General features: G+C 46.5%; 1 protein-coding gene and 1 long non-coding RNA gene across 2 annotated transcripts in view; one reads left to right on the forward strand and one right to left on the reverse strand.

Moving 5' to 3' along the window:
• Positions 1–1,196: 1,196 nt before the first annotated feature.
• Positions 1,197–12,171, reverse strand: LOC135180219 (uncharacterized). The gene is made up of 2 exons (XR_010304332.1): positions 11,501–12,171; positions 1,197–3,057 (listed from the first exon to the last, which is right to left on the reverse strand). It is a non-coding gene; the product is annotated as an uncharacterized LOC135180219 (long non-coding RNA).
• Positions 12,172–15,636: 3,465 nt separating this feature from the next.
• PDE9A (phosphodiesterase 9A) overlaps positions 15,637–22,499 on the forward strand; it is a 48,982-nt gene continuing 42,119 nt past the window's right edge. The window contains exon 1 of the mRNA XM_064152588.1: positions 15,637–16,020. Coding sequence (XP_064008658.1) covers positions 15,952–16,020 — 69 coding nt within the window. The 5' untranslated portion in view covers positions 15,637–15,951. The remainder of the gene's footprint in view (positions 16,021–22,499) is intronic.

A 22,499-nucleotide genomic window follows, 5' to 3' on the forward strand; every position in this document is an offset into this window, starting at 1 on the left:
TCAGAACCTTTTGGTTTGAAAACGGTGCCCTCCTCAACCTGAACATGTAAACTTTGTAATTTTGTAGGTGGTACAGTGTCAGTATTTCCAGTCAACTGCCCTAGAGGGTTGTATTCTGCTTACTTATCACATAACTAGCTGGCTGGAAAAGACCTTGAGATCATCAAGTCCAACCATAATTTAACATCTCCCTGTACCCAGCAGTTAGACCATATCCCTAAGCACCTCGTCTAAATGTCTTTCAAACACCTCCAGGGATGGTGACTCCACCACTTCAGTGGGCAGCCTGTTCTAGTGGCAAATGACCCTTTAGGTGAAGAAATCTTTCCTAATATCTAAACCTCCCCTGGTCCAACTTGAGGCCACTTCCTCTCATCCTATCACTTGTTACTTGGGGGAAGAGGCCAGGCCACACACTTCACTACACCCTCCCTTCAGGTAGTCATAGACAGTGATGATGTCTCACCTTGGCATCCTCCAGGCTGAACAACCCCAGGTCCCTTAGCTGCTCCTTATGGTACTTGTGTTCCACTCAACAACCTCATTGCTCTTCTCTGGACATATTTTGATATACCTCAATACCCTTCTTGTAGTGAGGAGCAGTATTCAAGGTGCAGCCTCAGCAGTGACAAAGTACGGGAGGACAATCACTTCTCTGGTCCTGCTGGCCATGCTGTTCCTGATACAGGCCAGGATGCAGTTGGCCTACTTGGTCTAATGAGGAAGAAGGACACTCTCCTGAGTCAGGAACTGAGGCCAGCCCCTACAGCACAGCTTTAAGGTGGCTTTTTTGTGGTTTGATTTGTCTGCTTTTCAGTTTTATATGGAACTGAGACTGGAAAGCTGCATCTTTTCTCTCTGCTTCTAATCATCTTGAAAACTCTTTTGGCTCTGTTAGGATATTTGATGAGATTTTTGTGTCTCTATCAGAGACACAATGGCTGAAATGTCAGATGTGCTGAGGTAAAACAGTGCAGAAAGGAAAACAATTCCAGGTTAGAAAAAGATGTTTAAGTGTCTTGGACAGAATTTCTCATTAAAATGTATCCAAAGTGCCTCCCAGCTATAGGCAAATAATAGCCAGGGCATCACACAGAAGGGAGATTCAAGTTCATACTTCTATTCTGGCTGATTCAGAGCAGGAGCCTTCAGCAGGATGTGAGAACCTTGGCAGCAGGATGTGGTTCTCCAGCAGGATGTGAGAACCTCAGCAGTTGCTGGGTGTGCTACAGTAAAGATACGTCTGTGTTGCGTGTAGGAAGGGTTGATAGGGTAGGGAAAAGATGAACAGGTAGCAAAGAAGGTGGTGTCATGTCCAGAGGTGACTTTGAGACTTCTTTTGCCTCTTGGTTGAACTGGTAATGTGCTCTGTACACAGACAAGACTCGCTTGTATATGTTTTGCCAGGTAGGAAATTGCAGAAGGGATTCTGTCATCCACTCTGGGAGGGTATTGCATGTGTCCGTGGCATAATATCCTTAGAATAACAATAGCAGCCCTCCACGTGTGCTTGTGCCAGTCACACTGCCTCAGACTGGCTGACTTCATCGTACCTGTTCTTGAGAAGTTGGTTGCTGTTGATAGGTCTCTCCAGTGGCTGAAGTGTGGGGTTGTTTATATGAGAAGTGTTGCTGAAGATTAGGTATATGTAAGAGGGTAAATTCAATCAGAGGCTGTTTGGAGCTGTTGCAGGCAACTGCTCTTCTTAAGGAGTTAATATGAGGAAGATTGTTTACAATCCCATCAAATGATGAGGCCTGGAATTGATAAGAGTGATGTCCTCTGGCCTGAGTGAAATTTTATGGCCTGCATATTATAAAGGAGGTTAGATTAGATTATTTCATTATTTGTCCCAACTTCAGGGTTTATCTGGTATGATGTTCTGAACTATGTCACTTTCACCTTGCAGCAAGTTTGTTTTGATTTTGTTTTGCTCTCTGCTAAACTACTCATGCAAGGGTACAGACTCTTCTTCCTGCTCTCCTCTCACAGCCTGCCATGTTCACGGAGGGACTGTAGATAGTTGGCTGGCAGGTGTGCCATCTGCATGCTCGGGGACTTGAGTAATCTTGAACCCCATTTTCTGCCATGCTTAGTTAAGAATCTGTCATCCTTACAGCTGGAGAGAGGAAAGGGAAAGATTTAGCTGCTGGTATGCTTTAGCCTCATGTCGAGTGGCCTTAACGTTGTGTTATGTGTCTCACTGCCTGAGCCCAATAAACCTGATTGCCACTCTTGTTCCCTTTGTCTCCTTTCTTTTGGTTATTTTCCTGTTTGAAATAAGAGGAGAATTAGTTAACACCACCTGATGCTTGGGGTTTATTTCTTCCTCTGTATTTCACTCTTGATGTAGCATGCTGGTTATCCTTCTGCTGCATTGAAGCTTTCCTGTCTGTAAATTGTGAATGCAGGAGCCAGACTTTCCTTAGGCATATCTCAGGGAACCTGCTCATCTGCTGCAGCAGGAGATTGAGCATCAAAAATGAGTTGAAGGTTTCTCTTGATGCTGTACTTGGAGGATTCTGAGGATGTTTTCTTCGCCTCATAATGTTACTGGTGGGTAGGGTTTCTCTCCCTTCTCTTACAAAAGCAGCTGATATATTCAGCCACATTTGCACAGTGCTCCCTTTGGCACATTTGTTTGTTTCAGACAGAGGAGGGCACTAAGCTGATTGCAGGTGTACTACCACTTAAGTCTAAACATTGGAATGCTGTCAAAAAAGCTGATGCCCCAGGTGCTGTCTCTCACTTAGGACTGATAGGATATTTCCTTCCTAGGGATTGATTGCAGTCTTCACTCCAGGCTTTTCCAGCCATTCAGAAATGGAAGGCAATTAAGAACGCTTTTTATGAGTGTTTTATGCCACAGCTTCCTAAGATTTCTGCTTGTGGAGTTGGTAAATGTATTCCATGCCATACACTCCATACAAGGGTACTTGCACACACCCATGGAATATTCTTGATTGTGGCTGTTAACTCTCCAGATTTAAATAAAGAGAAATGAGTGTCAATTGTTGTCATTGCTGTTGTCATCTTTTTCCTCCCCTGAAGTTTTATCTGCATGTTAGTGAGATTTGGAAAAAAAGGGAAGTCAAGAGCCCATAGCATAAGTCAGCAGGAAAAGTCATTCAAGAGCTTGGACACATTTCATCTAAACCAGGGCAATGGCCTTTTTGTATGGAAAAAATGCTATGGATTAAAAAAGGGAAGTGAAAGGACAAAGATGTTCAATTTTGCATCAAGTGCTAACACAGTTCAGTGGAGAGTGTAATTGGAGGGGCTAAAGAAATGGGAAAGGGGGATGGGGTAAGGGTAAAAATGCAAAAAGGGCGAAGTTTGAAAGACTTAACTGGAAAACTGTGAAAAGAGGTGAAAATCTGGTGCTGGGATTAAAAAAGGAAAGGGAAAGAGCTACCTCACCCCAAAGATTCTGTACACTGAGCAGCATTTGCAGGTGGAAGCAAGAGGGCTTCTCTCCCTGTGTGTCTCTGGCAAGTGCCAGGCTTAGCCTGGGGAGAACCTCTATAGGGACTGACAGAAAACTGCTGCTGTGGCTGGTTGTGGAACTACTCAGCTGCTGGGTCCTTTCTCCTCTTCCATCTAGGACTACATAACCTGCAAGATAAAGGGATGCTTTGACCTGAACAATCATCTGATTTTTAAGTTGCCTGAGGGTTCACTTGAAGTGAACTTTTGTTCTCACATCTGTAATTGTTTTCTCTTACCCCCTCACCCCTTCAGGAACTAATTGGTTCCTGTGAGAGTTGGTCCTAACTCAGTGCTGCAGTCACTGAGGGGCTCTGCAGGACCCTGTGGAGCTGTCATGAGACTTGCATCCAGATAGTGCTCAGTTTTGGCATCATTTTGCTCCTTCACTCGCAGGAGGGCAGGTTGGACACAGGGTTGAATGAGCAGCTGGTAGAAAACCTGAGCTGGCCTGGATTTTGGATGTCCTTTCCAGGAAAAGTGCAGGCCTTAAGGCATTGCCCCCAGGTGACAAAGGGCACCACAGAGGATACCATAGGGGAAAACAAAGGCACCAAATGCATGACAGTATATGTAGTGTAACCACAAAAGGCAACACAGCCAGAAAAGGGAATGCCTTAACAGGGAGGGAAGCACACTAAAGCAAATACAGGGTGAAAAAACTTAGCCCAGCAGAACTGGATTTTCTTATTCTCTCAACTCCAGGCTCAGGCCTCACATTGAGCACCAAATACAGACTCTGCTGCTTTGAACTTGTCTGGCAACTTGAGTCCCAGCAATCTGCTCACAACAGAGGGGTTTCTCCTTTCCTCTTCCAAAATAAAATCACCAGACTAGCTCAGAAGGCTTGGAAGCAAAACGAAGCTATGTATTTACAGCAAGCTAAATTCTAAAGACAGTGTATATGTACAAAACCAATTTACAGATACTTACAAAGTTGGGGTAACACAAGGACCCTCTTAAGGAGCACAATCGCCTTTCTGCACAAACCCAGAGAGTCTTCCAACTGCCTCCTTTCCCCACTTTCTTCTTTCCCCCTCCCCTTACCTCCCAGAGGGTCAGAAATAAGGGCTCCCTATGCAAAGCAGGATTTGCAAAGCAGAGGAGCAAAGAAGAGAGAGTGGATTACGTATGCTACTGAATGTTATCCCCATCAGCAGTCGAATGGAATCATATAGGTTTGTATTTGTTCTGCTTTTTGCATCCAATAGCCAATTTAAATTACTTTTTTTCTCTATTTTCTATTCAACGTTTCTGGAAAGTCTATTGCTTGTTTACAGTTAGGCACACAAAAAAACTAAGATAAGCCTTAAACTATCATACCCTCCCTCCCCTTCGGCTGAGCAAGAAGCAAAAGGACCCAGGAGGCAGAGGTGTTGGCTGACCTAAGAAGAACTTGCTGCTCCGCTGCAGGGACATCAGATTACACAAAGGAAAAGCGAAATACGGGAGTGGGCAGCAGCAGGGGAGCAGGCAAAATGTGGACCGCCCCTGCCCGTGAAGCCAGGCAAAAGGGAGGCATCTCTGCCTGGAAGCCAGGGCAGAAAAACACAGAAACCAGTGAAGCAGGGAACCTTACTCTTTTACACACAGAATTAACCAGGTTGGAAAAGATCTTCGAGATCATCGAGTCCAGCCTATCACCTAACATCTTCTAATTAACTAAACCATGGCCCTAAGTTCCTCATCCAAGTCTCCTTTTAAACACCTCCAGGGACGGCGACTCCACCACCTCCCCGGGCAGCCCATTCCAATGCCACTCTCTGTGAAGAACTTCTTTCTAACACCCAGCCTAAACCTGCCTTGGAGCTGTCATAAATACCAGGCATAAACTGGCGTTCATGCAAGTTAAGGCTTTAATGGAGTTGCAGGAATCAAGCAATCAGGCCTGGGTGTGAGGGGAGACTCTGATCTACCCCAGCGCACCCCCTTTGCCTTCAGTTTTCTCTTTTTATACCCTATTCTATTACATATTTACTAAGTTCTAAGAAAAAGTTGGGTTTTCTTTATCAGTTTTTAGGAACGTGAGATGTCTCTTCCACACAGGTCTCCTTTTATCCGGTGGTCCCTCTGGTAATCTTTGATGAAGTAAGGGGTCTTGCTTAAGTGTCTTCCTCATGAACTTCAAAGTCCTGGTTCTTCTATTTGCTCATACAGGAAAGGTGGCACCAGAAGGAATGCATTTCCATTTAAATACGCAAAAGACTCTCTTCCACATGCCTCCCTCCTTCGTCAATCTAATTACTCTTATCTTAAGCTTATTGCGATGGTGGTGCAAGCAGGGATGCAGTTTCATTCAAACCCCCCTTCCTCCTTGTCTGTGACTCCTTGCCACGAATTGATTGGATCAAACATATGATTCTATATATTTCTCACAGAGCAGTTTGAGGCTGTGTCCTCTTGTTCTGTCCCTGGGTGCCTGGGAGAAGAGACCAACCTTTATTTCCTACAGTTAGAAACTTCCCCAGTAGTTAAGAGAGATTAGCCTCTAAATAAAGGTGAGGCCTTGAGCTAGCTCCTTTGAGTGATGTAAGCCCCCAACAACCCCTTCCTGTCATGCAGTGAGCATGAGGTCAGAATCAATCACGTTGGAAAAGACCTTTGAGATCATCAAGTCCAACCTAGCACCCAGCATTATCTAATCAACTAAATCATGGCACCAAGAGCCACGTCCAGTTTCTTTTTGAACACTTCCAGGGATGGAGACTCACTCCACCACCTCCCCGGGCAGCCTATTCCAATGCCAATCATTCTTTCTGTGAGGAACTTTTTCCTGACATCCAACTTAAATCTGCCCTGGAGCAGCTTCAGGCTGTGTCCCCTCATTCTGTCACTGGTTGCTTGAGAGAAGAGACTTTAAGAGAAATCAGTCTGGTCTAGAAGTTTGCCCACATGGAGAGAGAGGAGTCCTGTAAAACTGCATTTGAATAAAGGGAGAGTCCAAGGGACAGATCCCTGTGGGGTCTCTTCAGTTGCTGGAAGGCACAGGTTCCCTTTTATCCTAAATTCCCAGACATAAAATTCCCTATCCCTTTCCCCACTGGCTGAGGTACTCAGGATTCACATTCTCCCTGCAACGCCTACTACATGTACCTCCTTTTCATTTAAATTAGGTTTTTCACTTCTGAGTGGAGAAGTTAATATTCAGTAGCCCATTGAGTTCAGAAGTTCAGGCTGTGTTCAGTACCTGCTGTCTTCAGCCAGCCTCCCCACTGATTTACAGACAAGGCCCTTAGCAGAGGCCCATTGTGATTGACATACACATAGATAAGGGGGTCTGTCTGGGTCTTTTGTTGTTATTTCAACTCTCTCTCCACAATTATCAAGACCAACCCCCAAAGTCTGCACTGTGCCACTGCAGGGGTATGGGTACTGAGAGCAGGATAGCCTTGTCCCTGGTGACTTCCAGTGGGGCCAGACAGCTTAAACCAATGCAGCTGGGTTTTGCTGTCCAGGGAGCCTAGCTCAAAAGAAGCAGTGAAGATCAGTACCTGCGGTTCTCACATTCTGTTTTGTTTTGTCAGTTTGTGATAGGTAATTTTTATAGGAGGCCACTTATAGCTGAGTGATGCAAAGGCAAAACTTTTGGAGGGAATGGGTTTCTTCTGCATCTTCTGCCAAAACAGTGATATTATTTCTGCTGCAAAGGGCAGGTACTATTTTTGAGTCTGAGTTTACCCAATTTCACCACTGGCCACATGAGACTTCAGCTAATTAGGAAAACAGGCCCTGAAACTATTCTTAAATTGCACTGATTGTCTGGTAGTAAACAACTGAATGTTGCATTGTTCTGTGGCAGAGTCTGCAGTTTTGGGTTTATGCCAATAAATGTAACAAGGATTTAGCCATTAAAAGCCTTTATAAAACTTCCTCCCCTTTTCTTCTGGCTACAGCTTTCCAGTTACACGAAAGGAGGAAAACACATTAATGAAGAACAGCAGAGGTCACAGAATGTATCCAAAGCATCTTCTCTCTCCAAAACAGAAGGAGCTGAAATGGGCTGCAAGCTCACCTGTGCTGGGTGACTGTCACCCCACGAGTGTGTGCACTCGGCTCGGCGTTAGTTCTTTACTTTTTACTTTCCTGATGGCTATTGCAGAATCACAGAATGTCAGGGGCTGGAAGGGATCTTGAAAGATCATCTAGTGCAATCCCCCTGCCAGAGCAGAATCACCTGTACCAGTTCCCTCTGGTAGGGATTGGCTTTGGAAGTAAGAAAGTTTGCTCATTTACAGGGCACTGAGGAGAGCCCAATGGCACAGCTGGTCTGCGTGTCTGCTTGCAAAATGGTGTGGCTGCTGAAAGTCACAAGGAACAGAGAGAAACCTTCTGGTTTTCTTGCTCTGATTTTTGCAGCAGCAATTCTCAAAATAGAACTGCCCAAAAAGGCAGAACTGGGCTGCCTGACAAATGCAGGGTGCGGGCAGAGGAGCCTGAGAACGTGTGTTTGAGGACAGACCTGCGTTAGAGCTACATTAGACAGAATAACTTTCTTTCTATATGCTTTGCTCTCAGGCAAATCATGAGACTCCAGACTAACCCCAGATCTCAGGGAAACAGGTTTTTTGTGGAGGGTGAAATTCCTCTCCTGAAATGCACCCAGAAGTGGTGAATGGATGAAATCCCCTGAACATCTGCAGTAGAACTAACATCTAGGAACAATTTTCACTGTCATTTGAAATGAGACCTCTTGGTAGAAAGGTTACAGACAATGTGAGTCATACGGTAGCAGGGAAAACAAAGCCCCTGTGTTTGCTTGCTTGCAGTCCTCTAATAAAATAACTCATCTGTCAAAGCAGCATCTAAATGCCATTTCTGTGTGTCACCAGAAAGCAAATGTTATTGCTAAGTGCAGAGTGGTTCCTACACACAGTTTCTTCTATCCTCACAAAAGTAGTCAAAATGGATGATTAGCAGCTCTGGTGTGTTCACCTTGTGTGTCCCTTGTGTTCCCGTATGGAACTGCCTTCTACTGCCTCTGTTTTTCAAGCACAGTTAAAATTGCCCACCTAAATGTGTTCTGTCAGAACAACTAACTCCATGGTAAACTGTCTCACTACTCTTATTTTTCATACCCAAACTCACATTTAGTAAGCACTTGGAGGCTGCAGGAGTTTCCAGTAAGTTTAGTATTCTGTGGCACGAGTCTATTTTCAATCAAGTTTGTCCAAGCTATTACTTTTTGTGTGTGAATTACAGTTTGATTCACCCAGAATCAGATCCTGGATCGTTTTGGAGCATGCAGTCTTTGCTGGGTCCTGTCTGCACAGGTTTGAAGGCTGTCTGTGGCAGCTAACGCTCCCTGAGGGGATGCATTGTCTGTCAGAGCCAGGGCTGGGATGCCAAGGGCAGGACACTTTCACAAAGTGGTGGATTTTGTGTCTTGGGAGAACTCGTCCAAGCTTAAACCTCCTCACCTTCAGAATGTGAGGCAGAGGTAGTTGTTGATGCTGACAGGCTCTCAAGTGACCAGAATAAAAAAAGCCCACACAGCAGATGTACCCAGAGAGCAGCAGTGACAACACTGGGGAGAAGTGGGACTCTGAAGGCACAAGAAGAGCGCGCAGCTGCTCTTGGTTAGTGGGGGGCTTGGATATCTTCATGGAAAGCTCCATGAAAGTTCCTACAAATAACATTCAGCAATGTGGAAACAGCAATGGTGACATTTTGCATGTTGCAGTTTGATGCTGTAGCATGCCAGCAATTGATGGTGGGCACTACTCATCTCAGGGGTGGGTGTGTTCGTGGGTGGGGGCATGTTCATAATGCATGTCATTGCTTAAAGGTGTAGAGAGGCTTGAATGCATCTCTGCACATAGATATGAACACAAACCAGATGTATCTCTGAACAGCAGCTCTTCAGCAACAGGCATGGTTCTGGGAAGCTGGTGTGATCAGGTTGGAGGCGGGGAGAAGGATGTGTAGAAGATAAATACACCAAAAGCACCACTTTATTAAGAGAAACAAAGTGGTGTATTGCCTTTGGCTGTCTCCCTGGCAAGCGTGAAGCTCAAGCACTCACATGCTCCAAAGCAAGCAGGGCTTGGCGTCTCTGCAGGAATCCTGTCTTGTCAGTAAGAGACTCTGGCTGGGTGGCCTTTCTGCTGCTTTGGGCCACTGTTCTCCTGGGCAGAGGGATGGCAGGCAGCTGGCTGCACTAGTGGCAGGAGAGCAGGATGGCCAAAGACAGGGAGACTGTGCTTCTTGGATGAAATCGGGCAGAGGGAAGAGTGTGAAGCTCCCTCAGCCACAGCAGATGAAGACACTGGGGCAGGTAGTGGGGAGCAGAGTACTGGCAAGAAGAGAAGGTGATGAAAGAGCAGCAAGAGAAAGAAATAAACAGTAAGAATAATAGTGCAAGGGAGAGATGTGGGGCTTGAAAGCAGAGCTGGGCACGACATTGTGCTCCTTTCACTGGAAGGCTGCTGGGCTTTTGTTTTATTTCTCTGTGTTTACTCAATTTCTCTATGTTCTTGTTCTTCTCAGTTTCTTGGACAAAAGTTTGTTTGCTGCCTACATGATGTTTCTGAACAGTGCCAAAGAAGCAATAATACATTTTGGTCAAACACTTGGTCAGAAGAAGAGATCTAAGGAAGGGGCAAACCTTCACGTCCAGTGTCTAGGTAGTGAAGAGGGTGAGGATTAAAAAAAATATATCTGGGTGATTTCAGTGAAATTCATTCAAAGAAGAAGGAAAAAGAAGGAAGAAAGGAGGAAGAGGTGAAAGAAAAACTAGGAGGGACACTTTGCCTCATCTACATGGGAGTAAGAAGAGAAAGTAATGCCCCTCTGGACAAAACTTCTCTTTAAATGCCAGCAGCTGTCATGTTGAGTCCTCAAGGACAGCAAGGAGAGTTGTCCCCAGTGATGGTCTCTGAGCTGCTCTCGATGTTGACGGTAAATACATGCTGTAGACATGGCAACATTGGGTCTTTCTCTGTGCAGGAACTCTGAGGGGAAGGCTTGAACCTGGAAGGCTACTATAAGGTCTCCTCAAAGCCTTCACTTCTCCAAGCTGAAGAGCCCAAACTCCTCTTAGCAGAGCTGCTCCAGCCCTCTGATCATCTTCGTGGCCCTCCTCTGCACTCACTCTAACAGTTCCATGTCCTTCTTGTATTGGGGGCTCCAGAACCGCACACAGTACTCCAGGTGGTGTCTGATGAGAGCAGAGTAAAGGGGAAGAATCTCCTCCCTTGCCCTGCTGGCTACGCTTCTCTTGATTCAGCTCAGTACATGGTTGCTGTCTGGGCTGCATGCACACACTGCCAGCTCATGTTGAGCTTTTCATCAACCGAGACCCCCAAGTCCTTTTCCTCGGGGTTGTTGTTTGAGATACTATCTAATCTGAGATACCCAATTTGATCTAATCTATCTAATTTAAGATATTATCTAACTATCTATGAAGGACTGTACCTTAAAAATAATGTCAAAATATGTACTGCAAAGAACTGTGCTGATCCCCTGGCCCGGGAATTAATTCCCATGGCTACCTCTGATTTTTGTGAGCCGTAGGTGTGATGATGCAGCCAAGGTACAAAGGCCCCACCCAGGGTCTGAACTGTCATTGCACCTAGCTTGCTGATAAGCAACCCTGAGTAGTGAGAGGTTTCACAGCCATTCCTGCTGATAAGGCGGTGGCTCAGTGTTGTAAGCAGGGGGCGAGGGGCAGCGTGCAGGTGGGCAGGCTCTCAGGGATGCGTCACAGATGCAGCAATGATTGCCTCCTGCTCTGCCCCTGTCAGGTCTTTAGTCCAGTGATTTAGTTGGGGCAATTAACAAGGCAGGAATTATACAATTGTTAGTTGTTTATTTCCAGGAAGCCTCACCCACAACTATATACAAATTAGTTAGATTTGGGCCTAAATTCGGTCAGGAAAATCTTTACAAGGATGCTTATGGACAATTAATTCATTTAGGAGAATCAGAACATTGGAAAATTTAGCCACAAGATGGCTTTGCCCCACGCACAAATAAAAGGCAGCCCAAAGCCCTAGAGAAGGTTCGTGATACTCACTGCGGTCGAGTAGAAATTTCAAGATAATCCCTGGCTCCTTTGTGGCAGTGTTGGAATTGCTCAGCTGCTGAGAGGCTTCTAGATCTTCCCAGGGTGCTGGGAAAGAGGCAGACAGTCTCTGATCTGATCCTGATTCCTCTTGGCGTGGAGGCTTGCAGAGGTGCAGGCAGGATCTCTTGCAGATGTGCAGAGAGCACCACGTCGCTGGCACTTCTTGCCATGCCATGAGGCACTTAAATGCCTTCTCCTGGGAAACTTGAGGCATTTAAGTTTCCAGATAGTTCAAGCGCAAAATATCAGGGCTAAACTCGTCTGAAGCATGAGGCAGAGCAGAACATGTTGTCGAAGAACAGGAAGGCAGAGGCAGCACACAGTGAAGCAGGGGCAGCACAACTGCTTGCAATTTAGCTCAATTTATATTCTTTGCCTGAGTGTAATGGCTCCTTTGGCCACAGAGATTCACCAATCAGAATGGCATTTGCAAAGCTGACCGTATTAGGTGGAACCAGGGCTTGCTCACCCTTATTTGGGCAAGACACCAGCAAGTACCCAAACACCTGTGGGTACCTGTTTATCACTTTGGGAGGGGACATAATGGCCCAAGCCTTTGTTTTCCTCCTGTCCTTTGCTTCCCCCATCAGCAGAAGGGTGGGGTACACCAGGACATCTAATAGGCCACATAAAAGTGCATGGATGCCACCATCCCCCATGCTTCACATCTCAGCGACTTGTGGAATACCTTACGCCAGGCTGACACTGGTGTTGACAGCCCTTCATTAATCTTTGGGTCGCGGAGACTTTAGGGTGTCTGAGGTCTGCCTGTCAGAAAGATGGAAATAAAGTGATTTACAGTGAGTCACTGAACAGCTCTGAGCTGCTCAGGTGGCAGTCTTCCAAAACAGGCATCTGAAGTAACTTCACTTTCCCACACCACATAAAATGCCAGGCAGTTTTCTCCAAGTCAAGCTGTGTATTGCTTCCCTCCTGTTCAGGAGCATGGGCTGTGGCCCCACTTCAGGCTGTTCTGCCAAGGGCATGAGCCAACCTTGTTCAGCAGAGGGAATTGACTTTTCCACTTCTTGGCTGCCATCCGTCTGAATGATCTAGTGGGTGACTCCAGACACAGTTCATCTATTTTTTTTCATCAGCTCTTGAAAGTTCCAGTTGGGCCTGCTAATTTCTTCCATAACCTTATGACAACACAGCTTTTATAGCTGGGCTTTCCCAGAAGATCTATACCAGGGGTCCTGCATGCTGACTCTGTGTGTCATTAGCAGCTAGTTAGGGTCTGTATTGCACACTTCTTGTGGTATACAGCAGTGCTGAGGGCAAGACTGCAAGGCACTCAGGCACTCTTGGCTCCACCCTGATACTTGAAATGGGGGCCTAGGAACAAATAACTGGATTGAGAAGAAGGGAGTGGCATGAGAAATTAAGGGAAGAGATGGAAAATGGAAAGAAGAGAGAGAAGGGACCCTGAAAATAAGCAGAGAGGTTGCAACAGAAGAGAGAGTAACCGAGTCTCTACATAGGCATCTGGCAGCACTCAGCACCAAGGCACGGGGCAAGGCAATGATCCAGGTCCTGCTCACTCCTGATAAAGAGAAAGTCTTGTCTCAGGAGGTGGTGCAAAGTGTTCTGAGCAAAGTCAGAACACAGGCTTGTCTGTGGTACTGCATTTCTGGGCCTGTGTCAGGGACCTAATGCTAGCACTGGGAAGAAAAACGCTTGTGGAGGCTGAGCCTTCACACCCAGTGGGGAGCCGGAGAAGGCAATGTGTTTTCCCCTCTGGGAGACTTACAGGAAATTAACCTGAGGAGCTGCCAGGTACTGCAAGTGCTTCCTAAAACAGATTACTAAAGGAATTGCTAGTGTAGACTGGATAAAGAAGGTTTTTTTTCCCCAGTAGACAAAAGAGGAAAATCAAGAAATGCCAGATGCTGCAACATAGCAAACAGTGGAGAAACATCATCTGGTGCTGTGTTGCCTGCTGATGAACTGTTGAAGGGTTCAATAAGACAGGATAATCCTTCCAAGTAACTTTTTGTGCCACATTGCACAGTGTATAATGAAATAAGGAGGTTCAGGAAGGTTAAACCAGCTAAAGGAAGGGTCACCAAGCTCTTTGGTGAATACTGTCTTTTGCTGCCTTTGAGGCACGGGCCTAAGCCGTGCCTTAGACTGCACCAGGCTTTAACCATGATTTCTGAGAGATCAGCTTTTGCAGAATCACTTCTATGTGACAGATTCTTGGAAAGTGCAATTTTACAACAAAGCAGTTTTTCCAATCATCATAGAATAGAACACATCAGGTTGAAAGTGACCCTTGAAGGTCATCTTGTGTAACCTCCCTGCAGTGAGTGGGGGCACCTCCAACTAGATCAGATTGCTCAGGGCCCTGTCAAGTTTGACCTTGAGTGTGTCCAGGGATGGGGCCTCACCATGCAGGATCAATTTCTCAATGCACAAGTGACCTCATCTGAGTAGTCTTGGAGCAGGCCATCAGGGAGGAGATCTTGGTCTCTTCCTCTACATCCCATATGCATTTCCCAGTGCAAGTGCTCCTGCAGCCTCTTTCTAAGTGGCTGTGTTTTTGTTGTCATGCCTGCCTTCCCTAGGTATCTGCTGTATGTCAAAGTCAATGAAGTCACTCCAGAGTGAACTGTGCTAAATCATGTCTAAAGTAATGCTTAGCAGAGTGGCCAGTCACGTGCATCCCACCCGGTGTACAGAAGTGGTGGGCTCAGTGTGGAAAGGCCATTGCAGTGGCAGAGGCTGTTCCCACCTCACAAGAGTCTTGGAAACAGACTACAGGGTAGACTGAGGGGAAAGCCTCCAGGATAGCTTACAGGACAGCCTATGAGATTGTCTGCAAAACAGCCTAAAGGATATCTTACAGGATAACTCTACAGTGGCAAGGAAGTCTTCTTTCTGGAAGACTTTGAGTTCCTGCTTTGAGTTGGCAAGGCAAGAATGTCAGCCAAAGGCTTGTACCTCCCAATGACTCACCTTGCTCTGAGTGCAGTAGGATTACTGGTGGCTTCAGCCTGAAAGGCCAGCCTGGCTCTGACTTCCAGACTGGCTCCAGGACTTGCTCAGCCCTACAGTCTCTCAGAAATCCCCTTTGCAGAGTGAATAATTCCTGCCTGTGCTGTTGCAGCGGGCAGTCAAGGCTGCACATCAGGCCATAGCTTGCAGGGCTGCACTGGCCTCTTCTGCAGGTGACGTACGTCTCATTCAAGTTGCAGCTAGGGCCTAGGGTGCGCAGGCAGGACAGCACCAACCACAAGCCCAGCTGTCCCAGATTGCAGCACAGAAGAGGCTGGGAAGTGTTTTTTCAGCTTCTCCATCAGAAACCTCACAAAACACCGAGCACTGGCGCTTGGGGGATGAGCTGTTCCCAGGCGCTGGGCATGCTTGCGGCCTGTCAGACAGATTCTTCCCTGCCAGGCTGGAGGAGCTGCTGCCCTCAGTGCTCTTTGCCCTCCGTGGCTGAGCATCACCCGCTGCTGCTTCAGCTCCCCACAGGCACAGGCACTGCAACACAGCACAGACACACAGCAGATGGCATTTGGCATCTGCTCAGAGAATCGACCATCGGATGGTTTGCTTCCTCCTGATTTTTGGCTGTGCCTTCCCATGGGAGATGCCTTTGCCAGGACGCTTCACATTCCCTTAAATAACAAATTCCTCCACTCTGGGGGTGGCACAGATGGTGTTGGGTGAGAGCATGGGCTTATGGGTTCTTTGAGCTCCTGGAGTTCACAAGGGGGGGGGGGGGAAACTGGTGCTTTTTCTTTCTGTCCTTGTGGTGATTACAGGAGGGATGTGGAAATGAAAGTACTGAGCTTGGGCTGAGACAGTCTGAACCCCAGATGTGGTGGGTGTGTAAAAGGACACTTCCAATGCAAGGCACAGCTGGGAACCCATCACACTGCTTGAAAGATGCTGCAAGCAGCTCACTAGAAGGATTGGCACTAATTAATTACGGTCCTATTTCAGCATAAAAACAAATGACATCTCTCAGCCCCCTGAGGAAGGAGGTTTTTCCCGCCCCCCAGCCCCCCTCGGGGGATAAATGACAGTGGCCAGCCTCAGGGTCAGAGTGACAATGCAGATGCCCGGCAGCTCTCAGCCCTAAAGCCAAGGGGGGCTGTTGCTATGGGAATCGAGAGGGCACTTGCAGACAGCATCTGGAGCCTGTGTCTTTCCCTGTCCGAGGCAGCTGGATTTGAAGCGAAGCAAAACTAAAAGGAGGTGGCAAGAGAGAGGCACAGCAAAATGCATGCATGTTAGAGGAGGGACCTTCCCAGAATGAGAGTACAGTGGGATACAGAAGAGCAGGGACACCAAACTGTCAGGCAGCGGTGACTCGGCTTGTGCAATAAACCTTATTTTCTGCTCTACTCGGCACTGGAATAAAAGTCCAGTGAAAGCTCAACCGTAGCAAGATGGGGTCTGCCTCTTCAACTTACCGATCCAAGTGTATCTATTTGGATATCGATGGAAGAATCCAAAAGGTACTTCTGCTGCTTTTCACTACTGAAGTCGCACCTCGGGACGCGGCGGCGGCTGCAGGCTGTGCTCGCTGCGCGACCTGCTTCCGGCAAGCCAGTTAGACGTGGGCTTGGTTTCAGCCTCGGTGCGGGCTTCGCATCGCTTTTTGAGGGGAAGGAGCGGGATCTTGAGTGGGTTTTGCTTTGTGCATGGATGTTTATTTAAAGGGGAAGGGGAGGCTGGCAGCGGGGGAGGGCTGGGCACTGCCAGCTCTCACTGTCGGTGTGGGGATCCTCGCTTTATTAGCCATGCAGGCTTCCTCTCCCCGAGTAGCATCGCGACGTGATTACAAAGTTTTGTCTGCGGAGAGGTTTTCACCCAAGCAGAGGGAGCTGGAAACCATGTTGTGCTGAGTTGTTTGGAGATTGCTTGCTTGGGAAGGAGAGGGGGGGAATCTAGCGATGGGCATTCCCTAACGGCAGGCAGGTGCCTGGCTTTTGTGCGACGGGGTGTGCTGCTGCATTGCTGGGGGGCTGTGGTGTCCTCGTCGCCTTTGCCAAGTCGCTCGTAAATGACGGTAAACATTAATCGAAACTTTCGCTTCCATTAGCCTGCCTTGTTTGCTTAGCCACGGTTCACAGCGCAGAGAAAATTGCTGGAGAACTGTACTCTGGCTGAAAGGGAGAGCTTGCACGCTGCTGAGCCCACAGCCTGCCGCTTTTAAACAGAAACAACGCCGCCGCGTTTTTGTGGGCATTCTTTGTCTTCTTTTTGTCAGCAATTCTTTGGCCACAAACCAGTTGCCTTTTTGGTAACAGCTACTGTCAGGCTCAAGAGTGAGGAAAGTCCGACTCGCAAAATTCAAATCTCTCTCTCTCGCCTTTCTGCTCTACATCGTCATTTCACTCAGCCTCACATTTTGTCTCTCCTTTAAAAAGAAGCAGCAAGGATATCCCTCTCCTTCCCTGCTCTTTGCTGTCTGGGTGACCACAGAAACGAGGCAAAGGCAAAGCCACACTCACAGTCCCATCCCATCACGCATGCCTCTGCTACCCCTGGTCCCCTCTGCCCTTCCCTGGAGACCCACCACAACCACCAAAGTTGTGTCCTCAGGATCAAGACCTCAGAGAATCCCAATCTGGGCCAAGTTCCCCAGATCAGGCTGCTCCCCTTCAACGGTTTCAGGACTTACACGTGACAGTGGTCCCTTTGCTGCTGTGGGCTCTTCTGTACTGGCAGGCAGGCCAATGCTGGCTCTGCTGTGCTGGAGGCACTGTTTTGATTTTGCTGGGATTTAATGAGTTGGTTACCTGACAACCCCTAGAAGTACGGCTTGTGTGAAGGTCTGGCATCTTTACAGTTCAGTATGAAAATGTTTCAGTGTTTTGAAAGGGTAGTGAGTGTTTCCACAGATGCTGGTAACACACATTGTCTGTCATCTGTGCTGGTATAAGAAAACAAAACCAGCAAAGAACAAAACATTTCTCAGAACCAGTCTCTGGTGAGCAGTTTTAACACTAAAATCACCAAAGAGGCACAAGTGTATGAGCAAGCAAATGCATACTCAGGCAATATTAAGGGGTTATTTTTCCTCAACAGACTTTTTTTGTCATATGTGAAATTCCATCTGTGCAATGTTTGGAAGAATTGCTGCTGAAAAAGGCCAATGTAAATGGGGTTCACCCAGGGGTAAGCAGGGCATATCTCAGATTCTCATGTCTCCAAAGTAACAACATCATTAGAAAGAAAAAAAAACCCACACCAACCCTTAATCTTCCAAGGAATGCAGTATTGGAGGCTTCTAAAGGGAACTCATTCAATCAATGTTAAACTATTCATCAACCCTGTAATAAGGTATGAGCTTCTTTATAGCAACACTTGTTAAGTTTGAAAGGGCTCAGCTTCAGCTTGCAACTGGCTTGCTGCACATCATAGTCATGTTATGGAAATGGGCATCCTACAACAGCTCTAGTTGTGGTGGCAAATCTGCATCAGTAATTGGGTGTTTCCATGGCCTTATCCTGAATTTCTACCTGTGCAGCTGTAGGGTATGCTACTGACTTTAGGAGAAGTCTTTTCACCTCTAAGGTAGATGAAGGGACAAATGAGGCAAAGAGAGCTGCATGCCATCTCCCCTAGGAAGGCAGGCATTGCAGATGAGCACTTGAAAGTGCTCTGCAACAGGAGTGTTGAGTTAAGCTAAGTAGGTTTGTGTGTCGGCAGGTCCAGAGAGGCACAGTGAGAAGTGCAAAGGGATATAGCCCTCATCAAATAAGAGTCTGCTGGCTTTGAAAATCTTCCCAGTAGTAGTTGTTAAAATAAAGGAGGTTGAATGCAGAATCACATCTGAGGCCAGCATGTCCCAGAGGAAGGGCTAAAGTCCACACACACGAGGTCAGTATCGTGAATACCCAGGAGTTCCGTAGCCTCCTGTGGGAGGCAGGTTGGAGGGGAGAGATGAGCAGAGGGGAGCCCATCCCAATGCCACTCTGTATCACTCCTACATCACTCTGGAGAAGCTTAGCCCTTGCATCCACAACTTCCACAGCTCCTGCCCTTCTCCCTATCCTGCCTGTAACCCCCAAAGACTCCTGGTTGTTTGATGATCTGATCTTTCAGAGACATAGACGGACACAGAATGGTCTTCTCCAAAGCTGACCATAGAGATGGGCTGTCCTCCAGTGGTCAGAGCTGACTGAGAATTTCTCCATCCTGGGGCAGCAAGGCTTCTGCTTAGTACTCCATTAGTAGCAAACACACACCCTTTTTATGTTAAGAAAAGGCAGGGTATAGACATTTGTGCTACTTGTCAAATGATGCTGCAGAAAACAAACTTTTAGCTCAGCCTCTCACAATCAGCCTTTCTAGTTCCTGGTTATATTGTGCCACTAATCATTAGTACTGAAAGGCTGAATATTAGCAACATGTCCCTCAGTACAGCCAGTAGTAATTTTGCTTCTTTTACAAGCCCAAATTGCCCTAAAAAGTAATGAGATCTCTCCTTGCTCATAGTGAAATAACCAACCTTTGCCATGCTGGCCCTCTCAATGGGTGTCCAAGAATATGCTGGGGGTCACACATATGAGCATATTGCAGATATTATCTCTTTCTTGAAATGAGAAAAATCAGATTTTTTTTTCCCCATAGCTTTCGTTCAGGAATGTTACAGGGATGGGAATTGTGACTTACTATATAGCCATGTGCCTTGAGATCCTGATACATCATCTCTGTCTGGAGGTTCTTGTTTCTTATGTTAAGGTAGTGTACATAACTAGGAAACTAAAGGGATTCACTCCACTTAACCATTTAGCCACAGCTGTCTACAAGTTAGTGATGACTGCTCCAAGCTAGTCACACAGGTTTCCCCACAGCCACACTCTCTGGTGGTATCTCCAGAGAGTGATTCATCCTGTCTCAAATTGTACTTTGGAGACGTGGGCTGATTTACCCTATGGAAGTTGCCCTCTTTCTCTGCTGGAAAGAGAGTGAGTCTAGCAGAGTGATGCACGTGAGGTGCTGAACTTGTAGATGGTTAAAGTTACACCAGACAAATTGCAGCTGTGCATTTCACTCAGGTGTCGTGTTGAAGTGAACACCATCAAGCCACATCACTTCCTGAAGCTGAGTGTCAATCAGCAGGACTGCAGAGTTCTGGCTTGTCAGAGTAAAGCATCTCCTGTGCTTCCCATCCTTTGACAGAAGTGGTGTTTGAAGAGCTTGGGGGAGATTCTAGTTTTGCTTGGACTGTCTCAGCTGAGGGCACTCTTGTTGTCTTCCCCAAACATGCAGATGCACACTTGCGTTTATTTTCTGTTCTTCTCTTAGAGGAGCTCCTACTGCATCAAACAGATGGCAAATCTGGCATATTATTTTTAATACTGCCTTGAGTACTGCATCCAGTTCTGTAGCCTCTATTACAGGAGAGATATGGATGTTCTGGAGTGTGTCCAGAGAAGGGCCATGAGAATGATCAGAGGGCTGGAGGACCTATCCTATGGAGACAGGTCCAGAGAGTCAGGGTTATTCAGTCTGGAAAGGAGAAGGCTCTGAGGAGACCTTATTATGGTCTTCCAGTATCTGAAGTGGGCTACAAGAAAGCTGGTGAGGGACTTTTTGCAGCAGCAATTGTTACAGATCATGCAAGATACTTAACCAAGTTTTACCAGACTCTTTTCTGGCATACTCTCCTCCAATCTCATTAGTGGAAAATTACTATCTGAGATTGTTTCTAAAAGTCTGGAATACAACAGGTTGAGACCAGCAAAAGGACTGGAAACTGAGTACATGGGCTTTGAAAATATTTCTGTGTTATTTGTTTAGGAATTTTACTAAGGTGAAAAAAAAACCTCACAAGTTAAATTCTTGGAAGAAAACCCAACTACCAATGGCAGATCAGAACAGGATAACATTCTGGACATGGCTTGCAGTTTACAGAGAGGATTAGCTGACCTGAGGATCAAACATAGGGCAGAAATTGGATATGTAAGCTGTGTTTTTACCCACCCTATCTGAAAGCAAAATGTAATGTGATTAGTTGCAAACTGGTTGATTGCAGAGTATGTGCGAAATGGTCCTTTAGTAATATCTCCATTCCAACCCTTAATATTGAACTGCTCCTCTGAGTGGGAAAGGCAGACAGAGTACTATGGCTCTTATTCCCTACTCTTTCTGAGATGTAGGCTTTTAAATCTTGGTCCTAGGTGCAGACCTGGATACCATGGACCAAGAGACAATGCTGCTGTTTCAGAGCAGTATGTTTCAAAAAATGCAGAATTGCATCCAGAGAAGAAACCAGCCCCACAGAAGCAAACTCTGGGCTAGGAAGCAGGCATCCCCATAGGGTTACCCTGTCCTACTTCACAGTCACTGCATGCTTCATCAGAATATTATTTCCACTCCAAAAAGCTTCAGTTATTATTCATTCTACTTTGCTTCATGTTATTTTCCAGGGCAGGCAGACAGACACCATTCCCCATTTCAATCCAATAGCTGCCTCGTGGTCTTGATGCAGATTCTAAAACAACCAAGATAAGCATTCAGAGAAGACTGATTTTCCTGACATTTATTTTCTACACATAGTAGAAGTTTTGCTAGCAGTAACAAGGGCAGAAATATGAAATAAAGTGAACTCTCACACAGGAGAAGGGAATTGTTTGCAGATGCTGCATCACTTTTCAGGAATGCATTCTCTTCCTCCTGGCACAAATCCATAGGAAATGCAATTAACAGGGCTTAAATGTGGCTGATTTTCTTCATGGCATTTAGTCATCAATCTGCAAGATGAGGCAGAGGCCACTGTTTCCCTTTCCCATGCAGTGTATCACTACCATGATTCCACTTACACATGATTTTGTCTCTGCCTCAGAGTTCAGAACCAACACCATCAGCTGAGTGTCTTGTGCTGTCTGGTCTTATGGGAGACTCTTGTGCCACCAAGCAACACTGGAGTCCCTGTGTCCAGGAGCTGCATCCTTCTTTGAGCTCTACTGAGCTGTGCAATCATGCATTTTTGGTATGTGCAGGGGAAACCTGTCTGTGCTCTATACACACATCTTAGCCCTGTCAGTCTCCTCTCTTTGGCCTCTGTTATGCTCCACAGCAAGGTCTCAGTCCTCTCCTAAGCAATGACGTCTTCCAGTGCCATGTGTTAATGCAAGCAATGAAGTGCTGAGAGAGATGTTGTAGGAGGGACATAAGCAAGACAATGACTGTGGGTCAGAGACAGCTGAGAGAGGTCTGAAAGAAGATGAAGTCCCTCAGTGCTGACTGTAAATAGGGATCCAGCCTAAAAACAAGGCCAGAGAAATGTAATTGTGGAGATCCAGGCTGAAAAGCAGTGGCTTCAGGACATCTGCCCCAGCAGAGACATCTTCACAAGACTGTGTAAGATACTCACTCCTGCAGCTAGTGCCAACAGGGCTGCCTATCCTCAAAGCTGCAGGTCAGCCACTTCCCTGATCACAGGAGAAACCGTGTGACCTAGATGGCTGAAGTGTGGCTTCAAGCCAAATGTCACTATATTGCCTTCATATTGCTCACGTCCCTGCAACCAGAATGGACTTTAGGCAAATAACTATTCCTGTACTGTGCTGGAGCCATCAATAGCACACAGTACTGTGCTCCTCTCTACAAAATATATTCCAATTGTATTCCATCCACAAAGCTGACATTAACCTGCAGATAATAACAATAATGGTTCCGTATTGCTGGGAAATGTCTGAGGCTGGCTGCTTTGGTTTAGAACAGAAGGTAGTGGGTCAGAAAAGCTCATCAGGTTTCAGTGGAGGAAAGCTTTAGTAGCATATGCTCTTTGAAAAACCCAGGTGTCTGAGAACAACCATCCTGAGAGGAGTATCGAAGTCTGGTTTGATCAAAAACCCCAGGCATCTGAGGACAGCCATCCTGAGATGAGTATCAAAGTGTGGTTTGACTGAAAAATCTGGACATATGAGGACAACCATCTGAGATGAGTACCAGAGTGTGGTGGGTGATTCACAAATCC

Source organism: Pogoniulus pusillus, chromosome 12 (assembly GCF_015220805.1).
Source record: "Pogoniulus pusillus isolate bPogPus1 chromosome 12, bPogPus1.pri, whole genome shotgun sequence".
Classification (NCBI taxonomy): Eukaryota; Metazoa; Chordata; class Aves; order Piciformes; family Lybiidae; genus Pogoniulus; species Pogoniulus pusillus.